Genomic DNA, 13,139 nt, shown 5'->3' on the forward strand with positions numbered 1-13,139 from the left:
GAATACACCAGTCTAGTGGATGCCTTCCTGTTATCTCAATAACCACCTGGTTCAGAGAATAACTTGAATTATAAAGTACAAAGAACCATTCAGTACACACAATGTAAGATGGAAGGAAGGTCAGCCTGAATCTTTAGATAAACTGGCAGGTGGAGACGAGCTTGAGCTCTCATTGACTGTGAGAGAGACCATGGAGCAACAACTTCTGGGGACAGAACTACCAAGTATTACCAGTGTTCTTACAGGTGACAGGGAAGTATATATTTCTAGATGTTGAAATATAAATCCTTACCAGTCCTTTCAACCAAGAGAGGCTAACTTTAAAGAGGATTCTTTCATTACATTTAAATATCCGTGGAGAGTTTTGTACCCTGGGATATATCATCATGGGCCACTTAATTTACTTCTGTGACACAGCCAGAGGACTGATTTGAGGTGTACCCAGGCAGAAAAAGCTCTGGAGCTCATGTGCTTCTCAGAACGAATCTGAAGTTTCAACCAGTCATGGTGACAGGTAGCTACAAACCTCAGTGCATGATGGCAAGGAAGGACCTTGGTTGCAATCTGAGTGTCACCAGATACAAGGTGAAAGCTGAATTTTTCTTCATAATCCATCAAAATTCAAAGAGCAGGAGCAAGAAATTGGCTTTCCATGGGTATTACGAGGAAAAATTTTCCAGTCTTGCAAGACAGGCAGGAGTACACTCACCAGTGAAATGTAGAGGTGGATTCCAAAAAAGCCCTAATTATTATATTTCTTCTATTTACATGTTCAGCTTACACATTTTGTAGTTTGCTTTTATTAATCTATCACTATATCAAAGAAAATGAGCACAGGACAAATATTCTACCAGTTTCAGAGTATTTATGACCAAGATAGATTCCTGATTTCATGACAGAGAAAAATCTAATCTGTCTTCCAGTGTTAAGACTACTGTACAATTGTTTTACAATACAAGCAATGAAACCATATATGAATTTATTTTCTCCTCCTCAGAGTTTATTTTGCATGTAATTTTACAGTTTATACTTCACATCATACATTTATTCCTTCTCTTGAAAAAAGGTTTGACATAGACGCTTGCCTTGCATTACATTTTGAAACCTGGAACTGGTGCCAGTAAAAAAACAAACCACCCTATAAAACATATTAGATCAACACAGTGTAAATATAACATGTATTAGAAGTTGCTCGTTATTTCACTACAAGGAAAACAATCTGGGAAAAAAAACCAAAGATAATCAGTTCCAGTTGCTAAAACAGTTCTGTATATTTTATTTAAAGTCATAGCGTAACAGGAATGCTTTTATTAGCCCACAACCAAACAATGATCAAACTGGTGTAGAGGAAAATGAAGCATGATCCTATAGTACTCAACTGCAATATAAGATTCTCTGTCACCCAGAACATATCAGACTGGGGATGCTCACAAAGTCCTTTCAGCGTGAACTCTGCAAAAGACTGTTTTCCATCATGCTGCATTATTCCATCCCTTATTTTGCTTAAGAAGTAAGCCACAAGTAAGCATTCCGAGAACTGTGAATAGATTTTCAGTGTTGGCACAACTATTCAGTAATTTACACAATGGTTCACAAAGGAAACTGGGTAAAATTATGACTTGGAAATGGTCACGGACATCTTCCTCTTTGGTTATTTTAAAAGTTAGAAAATTCAGATTTGTACAAAAGACATTCATTTCAGAACCAATTCAAATTTTTAAATTAATGGAACAAAATAAAGCATGTCTCGTTAATTTGGTATTAATTTTCCAGAATACTCTGCAACATTTTCAAATATACAAAATCTTACTCTTTACAAAAAAGTTGTAGCTCATGAAGGAACTCACTTGAATTATCTTAGCAGCACTCCAATAATTAACTATCTTAATTTTAATCAAAAAAACACCTTAATTTGATCACTGTATTTTGAGACTGCTTCTTCATGAGAAGCAATGTTTCAAAAGCTATAAAAGTGCAAGAACATCATCATGTTCCAAGCTGAAAGGCAGCTTCTGGAAGTAGTGAAATCAGTGTTGCAAGGTCCTGATGTCAGTGAAATAAATCCAGTGGGAAGAACTACACTTTAAATACATCTTCCAGTGTGGTATCATTGCAGTAAGAACAAAACACACTTCTCACTGAACATTTAAGTGATCTAAATAAAATAGTTGTGTAAGTTTTGTCCAGCTGTAGCAAGTGAGATGGACAAACTAAGTGATCTGGGTGGGAGCAAATAAGCAACACACACAAGAGCATCAGCCAGGTTGCCAGTCGATCGGCCGGCTCATTTTGCTGTTCAGCATATTTGTGCATTTTTAATTACATAAAAAATGGCAAAGTACGATACTCTCAGAGGACCTTCTCATCCATTTGGATAAACATTTCTAATTCCATGCTGGACTTCATTGAAGAAGAGGAGCCCCAAATTAGGTCCCACAAACCATTAAGGCTGCCTTTTAGCCAAAAACTTCTGTTTTATTTAAGCAAAATACTTACTTTTAGTAAGAAGCATTTATATATAATGAACATTTGAATTCACTATCAAAATGAGGATCACAAGAAATTACAAACTTTGGAGCAGGATCACTCTTATTATTCCTGATAAAATTCTGTAAACAACAGTTTAATTGAGAATACCTGCTGCTCTGCAACACCTTAAGTGTAATTTTGTACTACTAGAACTACAAACCCAACATTTTCCTTTCTGCCTCTTCGTAGAATTTCCTCAAAAGAGGATCTAGCAAGTCAAGAGCTCTGCAATTATATGTGAATATTAATCTTACATTTTAAACACCTAATATTACTATACTCAGTTTCAGAAAGCCTCCTTAGAGCAAGTTTTGTTATACTTAGTACTAGCACAGTGTTTCAGCACTTCTTCTATGACTTGCTTCTTCAGTGGTAGTTACAGAGAACTTCATTTTGGGATATCCATATTCTGAAGCACAAGAGCCACTCTGCTTGGAATGTACACCTAGGAAAATATGACAAGAACAAGAATAGCTGAAAAAAGCATAAACCTTTACAGGAGACAACTTCGAGATGACAGTTTGTTTAAAAAAAAATAACTGTTAAAAATCTGTCATTTGTGCAGTGTTGTGGGTCATCACATTTTAAAAGAATGACTGCTTAGTCCCCAGCATTTGAATTACACATGATAACCTAAAAATTTAAAAGACGGCTTGATTGCAACCTCTTTTCTATTTTTTTTTAATGTATGTATTTTACCTTGATCTATTTTAGGTGGCTACCAGTAGAGGGCCTCATTGACTCACAATGACCAGTTTCAAAAACCTGAGGACATGTAGGTCAACAGACCGTACAATGACAAATGACAAAGTTTCACAACACCCTTCTGCTGTGAATTAAAGTAGCCCCAAGGTCTGTGATGTCATTTCATACAGGTAAATACCAGCAACATGACACAGCAGCATATTCTTCTCACTCTTGGCACCTATGGAATGTCAGTGTCCGAGCAATAAAACTCACTTTCAAGACCGGACAGAATCAAAATTAACCATTTAAATAATTACATTTTCTTGCCCTTTTTCCTGGATACCATGAAAAAAACCTCAAACATATATAATCAAAAAACTCCTCATAGATCACACAGAAGAACTTGTGGCACTATATTTTACATGACATTCCTTCCAAGCAGCGTAGAGTCACAATCTGCAAACAAGACCGATATGTACTATCTCCCAATTACCTCGATATATGGTACTCCATCAATTGTCAAGTCTATGAATGTGTTCTCTGAATAAGTCAATAAAAATGCAATTATAAAAGGTAACACAAGATTGAAGATTATTGGCTTCATTCTGACAACGTCCTCTTTCAGGCTACCCTTCATCCCTGTGGAATGCCTAATATTCTGCAATTCCAGCTATGTTATCTGCTAACTAGAGCCTGATGGCATGAAAGGCTTTCATTGTTTTCATAACAGAATAAAGCAATGAACCAAAAAGCTTTAGGAAAAGGAGAAAAAGGAAAAGAACAGTTGATCTTCATTGAACCAGACAGAGTTACGTCCAACACTTCTTGAAAGGCAGTGAACATAATGATTTCCCCTTAAGGTTTCAGTGATAAATAGCTTCTATAAATCTGTGCAGGAGAGGAAATACTTAATGAAGTCAACTACCTCAAAACATATAGATAAAGGAGAGATTTTGAAATTGTGTATTGAGAAATTCAGCGCTCTGGGTTTGGATAATGAAGTGAGAAGGGAGAAGGAACAAACAGAAATAAGTTTTCTAACAAAGAATTTGCAAAATGTTACTTCAGTTAAGGGAATAAAAATTAACACTAATACAGGACACAGCAATTCTCATTTATATTCTGGTCAATAATATGTCAGATCTTCGGAGGAGTAAATTAGCCCAACTCCTTTAAAGTCAATTTACATCAGCTGAGAGGGAATCTGAGAGCAGTGTGGAAGCATCCCACTCCAACCACTTCACTGCCAATCAGAATTTTAAAACTGGCTTAAGCACAATTCCAGAAGTTGTGCAGATAATTTATTTAGACTAATGACAGATGTTTTCCATTTGCCATGAAGATATGTATCTGCCAGCTTATTACTTTAGTCACCTGTTTCTTCCTTACCTAAGCAAATTCAACATGCATTTTAGTGTCTTTTTTTGTCTTAGTGGTCTCCTTGTTAAATCATAGAATAGCTACATATGGCACTATCTCCTAATCTCAATTTATTTCATTGATCAGTGCAACCACCTCCAAGGCTGTTTACTACAAAAAGCAACAATTAAGGCATGAACAATGAATAAATATTAATTATTGATTAATAATCATAAATAAGACGATTAAGCATTCATTACACTGGTGTAAATTTTTTTAGAAAGGAAAAATACTACACAAGTATTTGGTAATTCCTGTTACAAATATATAGGTAGTATTTCTCCTTCCCAGCCCACTGGTATTTCAAGAAATACAACAGTGAATGTGCTTCTGGGCTTTATTATTTATTTGAACAGACAGAACTCAGAACATTTGTGTAATTGACTGAGGGAGATATATGTCTATCTATAAATAGATTAGTAAAAGTATATAGAGGTGTGCTGATTAAAATCATTATAAGAAATCTCAGTATTCATCAGCAAGAGACATTATGACAGATGTGCAATTTTTGACTTTTCCCACACCCTGGGAAGAAGATCTCAGAAGTTTATTTTGTGGTTGAATTATATACTTTCAATTACCTGCTTCAGTTCTATTGATTTCTGCTCTTCTAACCTGTTTCTTCTGATCACAAGGTTTTTCTCATTCATGTCTCCCTTCGCCATTTCACAAGGCTCACTTGACGAACACGGACAGAAGTGGAAGCCCAAAGAACAGAGTACTAAAGATAATGTAATCTCAACTAACTCATGTCTTGACTATCATTCGACCAAACCACCCTCACAATCTCTCTTCTGTTTCAAGATTTCTGTTCATCCTGAAAATCCTTCTCAGTGCTTTTCTCCCCTTCAGGGTCACCCATGTTGGAAAGGGCCTCAGGAGGCCCAGATTCCTTGAGCTCTGAAGTCAAACCAGATTATTCAGGGCTTGAGATATCTCAGTGAATCATCCCTCTACATTCTGTACCAATTGCTTAATTATTACCTCAAGTCCTCTAAGGTGTCACACAAAATCTGCTATTTTAGGAAGCCATGAAGACATCTAAAAACACACATATGAAGACTCATAAGGCCTTTTCTGATAGGGGACTAGAATATGGAGACTGGAAAACATCAGGTCTGTTTGGGACAGTTATGATGACTCAGCTTTAAAGATGAAGTTTTTGACAAAGTTAATGTTCAAACTTTTAGTCATCAAATAATATTGAAATATTCTTTTTTCCTCAATGGAATATTTGGCAGGAATGAAGTAGAGTAACTGTGGTTGACTTCACCAGCAGATGTGCTACCACAGAGGATGATGGAGGATAGGAATCTTGTTTATAAGTCAAATACAAAACTGTTTTTTGTTATCCCCTTTGACCCTTTTTATACTGCATGTCCATTTAAACCAAGTTACACTGTCTGAAACTAAGCAAACTCCACAAAGATTAAGGCTTCTGGCACTAAAATAGCATAGCCACATACAGAGGCAAAATAAAAAAAAAAAACAAACAAACAAAAAGAGGTTTATTATAATCGACCTCTTTGCCACCAACATACATATGGAGTTCTATCAAGATCATAGTCTATTCATGATGGTTAATTCAAAAACAGGGGAAAAAACCTGGTACTACTACTGGCCAGAAATATAAGATGCTTTTCAGCCAAATGATTACTCATACTTTTTTGCCCTGTGAATATCCAGATAATTTCAAGGAAAAAAACCAATTAGAAAAGCTAAGGAGAATACAGGAACACCACGTGTAGGGAGCACTTGTGAACAGCAGCGACTATAAGCAGAAACCTCACCTTACATATTCTAGGAGAGGACTAAAAGACACAGAAATGTCCAAATGTATCTAAAACCCCACAAGCAAGAGGTTCTGCAAACGACAACTGCAACTTTCAGAACTGTCAGACTAATTCAGGACCAGCTGCAAGCACAACTGAAATTGGCTGGAACTCCAATGAACTCCTCTTCATCCTACTTTCAGGACTGGAAAACACCAAGCCCTAAAAATAATTTCAAGGTCATTTTGTAACAGATGGGAGAATTACTAGAACTCAGAGCTAGATCAGGCACCGCAGAAAAATATTTGATAGCACATATTGCAACTGGTAGATGCAGAAGGCAATGTCACAAGAGTCTGTGCCAACACTATTCCAAACTTTTAATTAAAATGAGGGCTTTAGATAATCTCATGTCTCTGTATCACTACTAATTGTCAGACACTGACACTATTCTGAGAATATAATTAACCATCAATGAATAAAATAGATGACAAAACCTCAGACATTTTGGTTATCATTTTGCTAGATATTGCACATGACGAAGGAGGTATGCTTAAAATAAGGTGAAGTTCTGCCTTTCAATTTGTTTTTTCAATTTTACAGCTGTACAGAATGAATATGCAGAAAATAATTTCTTAGACTGTCTTGCTTCATTTATGTAAAAGAAGACCATAGGCTATATCTCAGAATTTCTCCTCTATTATCTTCTGCACTCTTTTTCCAGTTTATGAAAGGGTACTTTAAAAAAGACAATGAAAACCCCTGACAAATAAGTAGACTGAAAAATAAGATAGGATGAAACAAAATTACCAACAGAGTAACCTTGGAATCATTGCATTTGCTGGTGGTTTTAAGAAGCCAAATGATCGATGAAGATGAGCAAGTGAATCTATGAGTCTTAATCATCAAGAAGTAAAAATAACAAAAGACCTTTCTGATAATAAAATCTTACTGATTCCCTCAGTCAGAACAGTTAAGTTTCTAACTACAAACATTCTTTCATTTAATCTGTATATCTGTGCATGTCAGGGGAGAAAACAGTTAAAGATTACATCAGTCCCTTAAAATTCAATACATAAATCCTTATCATGAAAGTTATTCAAATGAGTTTTCAAAGCTAAGGTCACTAAAAGCTTTTAGATCATTTCACTCTATGTGAGTACTTTAATCTGTCAATAGACTCAAGGAAGCAGGAAGTTGCACTTTGACCTTGAATAGTATACATTAAAGTCAAGGTTAAAAACCCAATCCTGTAATAAAGATATTCTTAAAATAAACTATATAATTTCAGTTTCATTTAATGTGATAAGATTATATCAGTGAATTCCAAAAATAATCAGAAAAAAGACAGCACTGGAGACAGGAGAAAAAGAATACTTTGACATCTATTTGTTTTTTAACTAATTGAAAGGAACGACAGAAAAAGTAAACCTAAAAGTTGAACTATGTTAAACAATTATATTTCTTGATAAATCATATACTACTTTTCCAATGACACAACATACTCTGTAATATCCCATTTAATCTGCTTATTATTCAAGTCTGTTGGTCCATGAAGCACAAACCCCACCATTTTCACATAAATCCTAACTTCTGGTGTGTTACAAAAAAAAATTTACTAGGACACACATTGACATCTAGTTCTTTTTTACAGCAAAATTCAGTCAAGTTGGATAATTTAGAAAAGACCAACAAAATATTTTTAATTACATGTGTTATAAAAAATTATTACTTTTCTTCCTCCTGCCCCAAATCTAAGTTTCACATCCAACTATAAAACCGAAGTAACTAAACAAATTACTTCATCCCTAAAGGGGCACTAGGATCTGACTGGAGTTGAAATGTGTGTGCAGCACTTAATTTACATCTCACGAAGAGATGATAAGACATAAAAAACAGAAGCCTTGAAAAAAGCACACATCTTTTCTAAAACATACCCCAAAAAGCTATTATGAGAATAACACAGTGGAGATGTAAACAGAAATAAAGCTGTGCTAAAAAGAATCTATTCTTACAGTGACAAAATGGTTCACAGCTTATTAGAAAGCTTGATAATGTGGAAAGTTATGCACATTTCATACATTTGTTAATAACCAAGAACAGAACAAGCAGTGAAATGGAAAAAAATTATAATAATTATTTACATAAGTCATATAACAAAGAACTTTTTTGTGCATTTTTCTATGCAGTTTTCAAGGTTTGTCTGATGACTTTGAAATCTGGCCCTTTAGAGTTTCACTAAACAAGCCTGAAAATTGTACAGAGAAAGGCCTAGCAGTACTTACAAAGCTTCCTCTTCATCCAGGGTTCTTTGCACCAAGAATTTCATATCTCTCTTTCCTGATTTTGCTATGTCACCTTGAATATTTCTTTTATTTGGTGATGTTTCCAGAATGAATCCTGTCACATTTAATCTTCTATTTTTGTAATACATTTGTGTGCTATTTAAGCTTGACTTGAGAAGTAGAATTATTGTATGTGATTTCATTTTGTCACAACCCTCTGGGCATGTTTTGCTGACAATGTTTACTTACACACCTTAAGGGAGGTGTATCTGTCATTAAAAAATTCTTTGAAGTTTGTGGTAGAGGAAGAACCAAAATTTTTGAAGCAATAAACTAAAGTCTCATGTATTGTGTAAGAGGAATAAAATAATTGTTAAACAGCAGGAAAAGAACTTCTATGAGTTTATTGGGGTGGCATCATATGCTTTTTGAAAAGAAATTGGAAGGGAAGACTTCTACTTCGATTTTAGAAACTGCTATTAAGACTAAAGCAACTCCCAAGCAGGACAAATTACCCAAGAACTTGAATGCAAATTCCTATTTAAAATCAAACATCTCTGTTTTACTGCAAAACAGCTGCTGGAGGCATTTACTGTAACCTTTGCCCTTTCTTAGTTGAAGATCTATCCTGCTGAATTTAGTCAAGTTTTCCAGATTTTTTCAACTTGCTTACTTTTGCTCTGTGTCCTTTTGTGAGTATTTTACCTTTATGTGGTGCCATCCTCTGGGGGGGTCGCTGGAAGTGGTCTGTGAATTAAATTGCTGAAGGACACAAGAGAGAGTTTACCTGACCCACACTGCAGGGTTTCTTTCTAACCTACAGGTGCCATTGCCATGCCACAGTTTATGCTGCAAAAGTTCATTTGCTGCTTTGTTTGTCACATGCCTTATCTTCCACATGCTCCTGGCAAACAGCATCTTCACATTTTTTCCCCTGTCTTCAACGACTTGCACTCACCATCTAATAGACTAAATGTGAAATGAACATTCCAAATTACAGTTAATTGGCTTGCAAAGTTAAGTTAGTGGTAGATAATGAAGATGCTCTCCAATCACCAAAGCAAGGTATTTGAATTGGACACATGAAGTAAGAACTCTGGAGGCATTAATTTGCTACATAACCTTACGTTTCTTTGCCTGCAAATTAGCACAGATACTTACCCACACTTTGAGGGCACTGTCACATGCATGCACTTTAAAAAAAAAAAAAAAGCACCCCAAAATATTCCCAAGATCCTTTACACCAAGCACAACAAAAGCACAAGAATTCTTTCATGTAATGAAACTATTTTAAATCAAGCAAATGAAAGAAATGCCAATATTCTGAATGCAACGAAAGAAAGAGAGAGATTAAAAGCGACAATAATTCTCAGGAGTTTAGATCTTATAAGAAATGTTAAGAAGTGACACTAGAAATTCATGTCTCCATTCTGTCATGGAAGAGGAGTGGCTCTCACAAATCAGTGCAGGTACTCCATTTTTGTAGGCTAAGATTACAAGCGTAAGTTATTTATAGGTGTTTATATGCATCAATATACCTATCCATAGAGACACACACCCCTTCACCCATATACATCTTTTAGATATAAAAATCTTCTCAGTGATATAAGCATTTTCAGAATTTTTTCACTGATCTCTTGCCTTAATTCACAGCCTTTTTGCATCTCATTTTCTTGTGCATGTGAACATACAACACATATGTGAAAACTTACAAAGAGTGGGACATACGTGCATATATGTGTACACATATAAAGACTAGGAAAATTGACATTTTAAAATTGTTAATTGTGGTGATTGATTTCCAGAGTAGTTAAGAAAGGTAGAGTTTTATTAGTGATCATCTCAGCTGACAGAAATTGTATGCAAGGATGTGCTTCCCACTCTACCTCAAGTGATTTGTGGGAAAGCCTTTATCCATTATTCATATCACTTCAGGACTGGAAAGTCTTAAAATTCTTGATGTGAACCAAGAAATCCTGTTTCATTTTGCAAGGTTTTTCTGTAAACTGAGGAGGAGAAATGCATGATTTGCTCAAACTTGTATTTGTGGAGTTAAGAACACGACTTTAAGAAAGCCAAGCAAGATTCAGTTCCTACAGAGCTTTAAATCAAAAGCAAGCATGAAGATAGAGTTTCTTAGGCATGAAAATAAAGCAAATTATAATAATAAAAATGGCAACTCAAAAGCATATGAGCAGGCTTTCGTGCATGTTGGCAAGGAGCACTGTGTGCCAGACACTAAAAGAGTGCACAGAAATATAAAAGTAGCGTTGAAAAAGAAAAATCAGTTAACAGTATTAGTTATAATCAAACCATAACATTGTTATCTTTACTGTATTTACACAAAGGCTGATTTCAGAAAATAAATTAAAACTACAACCCCCCCAAAATACTAGAATAGACTCCGTATTTGTGAAAAACAAACAAACAAAAAAGTAAAACTTACACAGATGAAAGTAGAATTAAAAAAAAAAAAAAAAATAAATCTTGCTTACCATAATTGAATGAGGTCGAAAATTGTGAGCATATTCTTCAGAGAAGTACTCTGTATTGTGGTCCAGCCTTTGATGCCCTCCATATTCTCCAGCATCAGAATCCAGAAGGATTTTATACTTAAAAAGAACTGTTAAGGAACTATACCAAGTTACTTTAAATTGGGAAAGGAATCAAAGCAAAAAATCTAGAAGAACTGCAGTAACTAATATAACTAATACACTCAATATAAAGCACAAACAATAATAAAATTTAAGAAAAGAGTGGAAAACCGAAGAACATATAGAAGTTGTATCACATTTTGTCCTGAAAATTTAATTTTAGCATAGTAAATCATATTAAAGAAAGTACCTTCCAGTCTCTTCTGCAATCTGCCATGTAAGTTTATAGCATTACAGCAGCTATGCCCAGCATTTCAGGTGAAGAACTAGACAAAAAATGTTCCATTAAACAAAATGATGCATTTGAGTTGCATTTAAGAAGCAACATAATCGTGACCGTATTCAGCAACGTTTTACGGTCTGTCAGAATCGGATCAAGTGTTAATGAGAAAAACATAATTTTACATAAGAAAACCCCATAACTCCTTTGAGAGTTTTTTGGAAAAGAGTTTGAATTCTTATAGCACAGAGGAACAAAAAGAAAGTATATTTAATAGAAGACTTTTTAAGAGATAAACATTCTGCCTGTGGTTGTTAAAGTGGTGTGAATGAAGTGTAACAATGAGTTGAAATATCTGTACAGATACTTAAAAGGATTCAAACAGATTTAGCAAATAATAAAAAAAAAGTTGAAAGAATAAAATCAGAAAGCGTAAGGGAATAAAAGGGAGACAAAGAGTCTCATATAAATAACTCATTCAAAAGTCAATTTCTTCTTATTTAGGACAACAACAAATAGAATATTTTAATTTTATGATTATTTCAGTGCCTTTTAGTTTCTTGATTGGGTATAATTAAAGCATCCTTTTCCCTCCTGAAGTTATAACAGAAAGCAATCTCTACTCCCCACCACCCAAAAAAAGAGAGGGAAATAACAGTGCTCCAAAATCCACAATCTGTTTCCTCAATTCTAAGCCATGGAAGAATCTTATTTTCCTACAGCTTGTATTTAATAGGATTAGGGATGAGGGAAGGAACAGTCCTTCAAAGTCAGTGGTTCTTAAACTGCTCTTGCCCTTCTGCGTTTGTTCAACCTGTTTGAAAATAGGTCTGCTTAAAAATGTGATATTAACAGAATTGTTTTTTCAGTCTTTTTACACAACTCACTCTCAGATGAGCTGGGAAATTTCCCAGCCACCAGCCTTACTGACTGAAATCTCCAGTGACAAGGGAGACTGAAGCATGACATAACACAAAAGTAACTGCAAATTTACTCTGAGACACTTGAGTATAAAAGATTGCACAGGTTTTGCTGACAAAGGTAACAAAGGAAAATAGAGGCACAGGAGGGGAAAAAAGCAAAGCTGTCAATTAGCTACCAAATCACTAATGGTAACTAATCCCTTCCCCACAAGTATTTGCAGCACAATGAGAGAATGGTCCAAAACTGCTAAGTTAGTTTCTGATTTCTACAGAGTAGGTGCCCGAAGATCACCACATTCTCTGGCAAAATCTTCATGATTGTTACCATTTTTTTAAAAAAAACAAACACATAAGTTAGGAAAATTATGCTTTGCCAACTTTAGTCCTCAATGGCTTTTTTAGATGCACTATATACATACCTTTCCCCTCCTTTATTTTATAAACACATTCAAATTACCATTCATTTCGCTGTAATGTACAACATACAAAAGCACAAGCTACAACTTCTGGTCACTCTGTGCAGTGTCCTTTCAGCATCAGCAATATCTGCTATTATTCCTATACATATAAAATGATATTCTGTATATTTTATTAACATGGCAAGAGAATATCTCTGTCAAGCATTTCACTCCTTGCTTCTGTGATTGACA

General features: G+C 34.9%; 1 protein-coding gene across 2 annotated transcripts in view; it reads right to left on the reverse strand.

Moving 5' to 3' along the window:
* Positions 1–974: 974 nt before the first annotated feature.
* GBE1 (1,4-alpha-glucan branching enzyme 1) overlaps positions 975–13,139 on the reverse strand; it is a 149,023-nt gene continuing 136,858 nt past the window's right edge. Inside the window, exons 15-17 of one of the 2 annotated variants that reach the window (XM_027660071.1) lie at positions 11,188–11,305; positions 9,398–9,454; positions 975–2,974 (exon numbers count right to left, since the gene is read on the reverse strand). In XM_027660071.1, coding sequence (XP_027515872.1) covers positions 2,918–2,974; positions 9,398–9,454; positions 11,188–11,305 — 232 coding nt within the window. In that variant the 3' untranslated portion in view covers positions 975–2,917. The remainder of the gene's footprint in view (positions 2,975–9,397; positions 9,455–11,187; positions 11,306–13,139) is intronic. The other variant, XM_027660072.1, reaches the window with a different exon arrangement.

The sequence above is a fragment of the Corapipo altera genome, unplaced genomic scaffold (assembly GCF_003945725.1).
Source record: "Corapipo altera isolate COAL_440 unplaced genomic scaffold, ASM394572v1 74, whole genome shotgun sequence".
NCBI lineage: Eukaryota > Metazoa > Chordata > Aves > Passeriformes > Pipridae > Corapipo > Corapipo altera.